The following is a 6,195-nucleotide window of genomic DNA, read 5'->3' as shown; positions in this document are numbered from 1 at the left end:
TCCACATCTGTCCGATGAGAACATGAGCGCTTATTTTGGGGCGTCTGTGTAAGGCGTCCCCTGTGGTGAGGGGATCAACAAGGGGCCCTGTCTTTCCTGCTCGCTCCCGCCCTGGCCCTTTCACGGAGGAGCACTAAGGCATAATCTTTGTGCCCTTAATTCATAACGGAGCCCCTTGTCGAGGATAGCCTGCCTTGTGTTGGTACATAAGGCGATGGATGCTTGGGCTCAGGATGGGGCACATGGCGCGTCGCAGAGGCTTTGGGAGTGCGGCCGGGCCTCGTTGCCATGGCGGTACGACTGGCAGCTCATTGCCACCGAGGCACGCCATTCTTCTTCCCAAACTGAAACGAGACCCTTCTCTTGACTCGGCCCATTGTCGGGCGCACAAGCGGTCCTCAGAGTAAAAGAGATGGCCGAAGAATGGGTGGGGTCAGGGTTCAAACAAAAGGCCCCAATTGGAACGTTGTAATCAAATTTGCGCACAGACAAAACGTTCATATCTCCGCAGTTTTTCCCATCACCGTTCGCTCGCAGGGCCGGGGTAAGCAGGGAACGCCTCCTGCCGCCGGGCCGCTGCGACGCACAGCCGCCGTCTGCCCGGCGTTCACTTTGCTCCGCATTCACCCTCGAAGCAACAGCGTAACCCGCTGCTCCGGCACCAGCTGTTGCGAGGTGCGCGCCAGCAGCTGAGGACCTCTCTCCGGCGCCTCCTCCGGCTCCGCACAGCGAGGAGGACTCGAGCCGAGTAAGTCACCTTCCGGGGCCGCTCTCGCACGTGGGCGGTTTGCGACCGTGAATTCTTTCCTCGACCAAGTCATAACCGTTAACTTTCTAACAGCAGTGCTCAGGCGCTTGATTTTTATTTTTCTGCTTCGGTTTCATTTTCTGACCCAATAAGAGTAATTTTGCAAGGGGGGGGGGGGGCGGTTCAGGAGCTGACGACACCGAAGTCAGATTCGATTACAGAATTTCCGTGCGATAATTCAGGGTCGTCGCTGCTTTTTCTTTTGATTATTTTAACTTCAAAACTTATTCGCTGGTTTTCTCTCTGCAAAATTTGTTTGCACTTTGCGGCGACTTTGTAGCAGTTATTTTTAAACTGAACGCGTAAGCAGGAGAAGTGCTCGTATAGCGGGAAGTTAAATGGTGCTGAATAACATTATTTTTTCTTACAGTGCTGGTGCTGTTTTAGATTGTCTGATGGGTCTTATAAAGCAAGAGGATAAGCAAAGTACTGCAAAGAGCTGCAGAGGCAGGAGTTGTAGCTGATGGGACTGTATTGTCACGACTTGCACTGTGGTCTTAATTAACAATGGTTAATATTTAATGTGGAGTGCCAAGAACGGCAGGTTCTCCTTTGTCCGCAGGCATCTTTTAGTTTTCGACGTTTGCATCATTAGTCGCACGTGACGGTGCGTGAACACCTTTTTTCCCAAGGATCGTAATGTGTTACTGTCCACTTCATGTCACACAGGTTCGCGCATCCTTTCGCAAAGGGAATAATTAGAAAACATTCTCCTGCGAAAGACAGGAGGTCCACGCTGCTCAAGGCTGACTTGGGCCAAAAATGTGATCCTAACATCCAAACAACGCAATGGAAAATTGCTCTAACGCTGACTGGACGTCACGAATTTTCCCTCGTCTGCCAGTAAATGTAGCTATCAAATATTTAAAGTAAAATACCTACATTATTTTTTTGAAAATTTTACTGATGCATATATGATGCTGCACGGTGAATCCCAAGCAGGGGTGGCAGAAAGAGGAGGCGAAAAAATCTTGTCGTCGTTGCTTTCGAAATTGTGTGCAGCACTGGAAATATATACGTACCTCCGCAGTATTTTCTTCAAAAGCACCTCTTATATCAGACAGCAACGGACTTTGTTTCACGCCTGAATGGGGTGTTTGTCGAACTGCTCCGCAGGTCTTCGAGAGCATCTCACAGCAAGACATGGTCACAACCCAAGAAGGGTGTACCTCTAATGTAAGGAACAGCGTAGTGGTTAGAGCTACCGCCTCTTAGAGCTGAAGGTCACAGGTTTGATTCCCCAATCTGCAATCAAGTACCCTTGAGCAAAGTACTTACTCTAAATTGCTCCGGTAGAATTCCCCAGCTGGATAAATAACTAGAAGTTGCTTTGGAAGAAAAAGTGTCCTGAATGTAAGATGCTTCTATGTGAGACGGATCCTCATTGCTGAGTTGCGGTACTAACTGCTGTAAAACACTGGTGTCAGACATGCTGCTGTGTCTGACTCTCCCGTTGCGGCGTTAAACAGGCACCCGATACAGCATCAGATGACTGACGTTGTGCTCAACGATTTAAATTTCGCACTTAGTGTTTTGGCAAACTGTCCACCCACTGTGCGGATCCCACTTGTGCCATTTTTATGTAGGAAAATTAATCAAGTATCCTGCCCTGTGTGGTTGGGTTGTTATTCCAATGTAAGTAAGTGCCAAACTCGACTCTAGGGTCAGCCCAAGGATGCATTATGGGATGTCTTAGGCATGCCCCTGCTATGGGGGTAGATTCCGAGAGCCCTTCACTTTACGCAGTATGGGAAATATCACTTGAGTGTAATTAAAGTTGATGATGGGGAATTGAACAGCGGACTGTTTACGGTAGAGCAGGGATTGCGCTAACCGGGACGCTCACATGCGTTTCTTTAAAAGCCGCATCCCTGGCCACTTAATAAAGACATGTGTTCAAGCAGATTATTTATAAAGCGACTGTTATTGGACGAGAGGGATGGAGCTAGCGCCACTTCCAGATACGCCGCGCTGTTCGCCCATCTCAAGCAAGTGGGAAACGCCATCAATTACATGACAAACCAGAGGTCAGTGGACAGCTGAACCGCCTCAATTTATTTAATATTAAAAAAAAAAAAAAAAAAAAGTTTGGAGGGGTATATCCTAACGGGGTGTGGCGGCCCCACACAGTAGCACCACTGACCAATCCGGGGACATGTGCACATTCCCCAGGGACACAGCAATCTCCTGTTACACAGCCCTTTCCGCCGTGCCAACAACACACCCCCTGCAGCAATGCTGGAATCCACAGTATCTGCTGCTGAGGACACTCCCACCTCCACAACGCGGCTACTATCCCAGTCTGTCACAGTGCAGGGTGCAGAACAGTGTGCGGCTCCCCGCCCCCCGAAAAAAACATAAATACACATTTTTACGGTGAAATCAGTGGCCTTTGGAAAGTGCAGCTGGGGAACCGGAGCACAAACAAGATAAATAGTGTCCTCTCTCCGTGCCGAATGTGTGCGCAAGTCTTCGGGGACACATTGAGCTTCTCTTCAGAGAAGGGCGGACTGGTAAACTTTGTGAAGTTATTGAGGGATGAGACCCTTGAGCTCCTCACTCCCATTTCAGGAATTCAAATCCCATCCCCACCCACTATATATTATGAAACACAATGCAGAGTGGTAGCGTTCACTTCGTAGTACAATTATTGTGTGCATAATGAGGGAAGTCAAGAATGCTCTCCCCTTTTCCTGTTTTTTTACCCCATGGATATGTGAGCAAATTCTGCAATTCATATTTTTGAATCAATTTAGATTGACTAATTTAGACTTTTTTTTAATAAAAAAGGCAACCATCCCAATAAGTTGGCTCGGTGGCTTTAGCGTTTAACAAAGAACGATACAAATAAGAGCCATGCAGTGAAAAACAAGTGTGGGATGGAAAGTGGAAGGAGATGGAGGAGAGGAGGAAGTAAAGCTCTTAAGGCTGCAAATTGGGGGACAAAAAAATCACCACACTGCCCGCTTCTCCTGGGCCTGCGGACACCGCACAGTTTAAAAAAAACAAAGAAAATTGTATTCCACGAGGAGATTTTGAGCGTTCGGGTGCACATTGGGACCCGGTCCTATCGGGGTAACAGATAATGTGAAGTAGTGCAGCAAATGATTCCATCCCAACCTCTAACACCAATAAGAAAGTTATTTTTTCTTATCTCTTGTCCTCAATCTTGTCATGATTAATATCCACATATGGATATTGTATCCCTCCTATTACCTCAGTAAATTTCCTTACTTCCTTTCCCTCCGTAGACCTTACAATGGACACCCCAACGATGGAAGTCACCGCTCTCTTTCCCAACCAGTCGTCGGAGAGCTGCGGAGGGGAAAGCAGCACTGAGAACGTGATCTTTGGTGTGTATTACATCCTGGTGTTTCTCTTGGCTTTGAATGGAAACAGCCTTGCCTTGTGGATCTTCTCGCGCCAGCGCGGGATCTCATCCCCGGCGAACGTTTTCCTGTTACACCTAGCTATTGCCGACCTGTCCTATATCATCATCCTGCCGCTGCGAGCCACATACCACCTGACAGGGGGTCACTGGCCTTTCGGGGAAGTGCCGTGCAGAGTGGCAGGGTTCCTCTTCTATGTCAACATGTATGCCAGTATATACTTTCTGGCTTGCGTAGCTGGTGACCGGTACCTTGCTGTGGTCCATGCCGTGAGGTCGCTGAAGGTCCGCCGTCCCCTCTACGCCCACATCGCGAGTTTTTCGCTGTGGGCTTTGGTCACCGTGTCCATGGCACCCCTGTTGGTCAGCCAGCAGACCTCGGAGGTGGACGGGATGACAGTGTGCCGGCAGCTCTACCGTGAGAAGGCCTCCCGCAGCGCTCTTATCTCCTTGGCCGTAGCCTTCACGCCCCCTTTCGTGGCCACCCTGTCCTTCTACCTCTTCATCATCCGCAGCCTTCGCAGAGGCACCCGGCTGGAGCCGGCGCTCAAGCTCAAGGCCCTCTGCACTATTGGCCTGGTGCTCTTCATCTACGTCGTGTGCTTCCTGCCGTACCACGCGAGCCGTGCCACCTACATCTTGGCCTACAGCCACCCAGGCATCTCCTGTCAGAGCAGGCGGCGCCTAATGCTGGCCAACCGTCTCACTTCTTCGCTCACTTGCATGAACGGCGCCCTGGATCCGCTCGTCTACCTGTTTGGGGCGGAAAAGTTTCGGGGCAGCCTGAAGAAGCTCTTCTGCAGGGATAAGGCGGGGGTCTCTGGCGCCACCAGCGGGGAACTGAAGGGAACACACGAGAGCTCTTTGAGCGCCAAGTCTGAGTTCTGAGCAGAAATGCTAAAGCTCGTCCGCTCAGCAGTTTGCTTATGCAGTTTTGCAGTCATTGTCGAGTGTGTGTGTGTGTGTGTGTGTGTGTGTGTGTGTGTGTGCGTGCACGGCCTTCGGTAAAAGACGCTTGTGTTTACCTCGAGCTATTGTGATCAGTAAAACAAACGGACGCGATTCTGTCTTGACGATGCTAGGCAAAAGTTATACTGGCGTTATATTGCAGCTTTGTAGCGACGCATGTTATTATCCTTATGTTTGTGGAAGTGGGGTGATTCTCTAAGACGAGAGGCTTAGCATTTTCTCCTAATAAAATACTTAGGAACGCTTTAGCTACTTTTTATTTATCTCACGTAACAGCTGCTCGGCTATGTCTCTTCTTGTTTATTCGTTGTTTCTTAGAAATTCTTGTTAAAAAAGAAATCTTGGAAGTAGATACCATTTCTTGTATTAGTAATATCAATCATGCACTTAACTCCAGAGTATTTTTTTTTTGTATTTTGCCCCCTTTTCCTCGTAGTTTTGCGCTCAATGATCGCAATGCTGGTATAGGAGGGATATACGCTTTCGGCTGCCCTCTGCATCCCATGCGCTGATGGATGCACACCTTCAGGACGGAGCTCTCCCTCCAGTTACACACACAGCTGCAGGCACCCATCTGACAGTAGATGTCACTGTAGGCAGCAAAGGGGTTCTACCCATCTTACCGTGTTTTCTTTGTGTTACCTAGACTGCCTCACCACAGGTTTCTAGTGGGACACAGGAAGGGCCTGAACCCTAACACAGGTTTGCAGTGATTTACTGAAGGCCCTTTGTGGTCCTGATTTGGCCCTTAGACTCAAAAAATCAGTAGTAAAGAGTGTGATTATTGGTTCACAATTATATCTCATATATATCTATATATATACACACACACATACATATAGATTTTTCAACATTCCCTAAAATATACATATAGATCATAATAAACAATTTGGTGTGACGGTAGTTATGATTTCCTGTTTGTTGTCAGTGTGAAAATAAAGCTTATAGAATATACCAGGTTTCAAATGGCATTCAAATAAAAAAAAAATTGAATGGAAAGACATTTTTTAAAAATTTTGAGTCATTCTGT

General features: G+C 48.2%; 1 protein-coding gene across 1 annotated transcript; it reads left to right on the top strand.

The window, feature by feature from the left end:
- The first annotated feature begins 537 nt into the window (after positions 1-537).
- On the top strand, positions 538-5,436 carry gpr17 (G protein-coupled receptor 17). The gene is made up of 2 exons (XM_018757119.2): positions 538-748; positions 4,060-5,436. Exon 2 carries the CDS (start codon positions 4,068-4,070, stop codon positions 5,082-5,084), a length of 1,017 nt encoding a protein of 338 aa, XP_018612635.1. The 5' UTR covers positions 538-748; positions 4,060-4,067; the 3' UTR covers positions 5,085-5,436.
- The last annotated feature ends 759 nt before the right edge of the window (positions 5,437-6,195 follow it).

This window comes from Scleropages formosus, chromosome 8 (assembly GCF_900964775.1).
Source record: "Scleropages formosus chromosome 8, fSclFor1.1, whole genome shotgun sequence".
Taxonomy (NCBI): Eukaryota; Metazoa; Chordata; class Actinopteri; order Osteoglossiformes; family Osteoglossidae; genus Scleropages; species Scleropages formosus.
Note: the sequence above shows the minus strand (reverse complement) of the source record. Positions and strands in the feature narration are given on the sequence as shown.

Bases quoted from the DNA above. Each gene is read 5' to 3' on its own strand.
- gpr17 (XM_018757119.2), top strand. From the start codon at position 4,068: ATGGACACCCCAACGATGGAAGTCACCGCTCTCTTTCCCAACCAGTCG.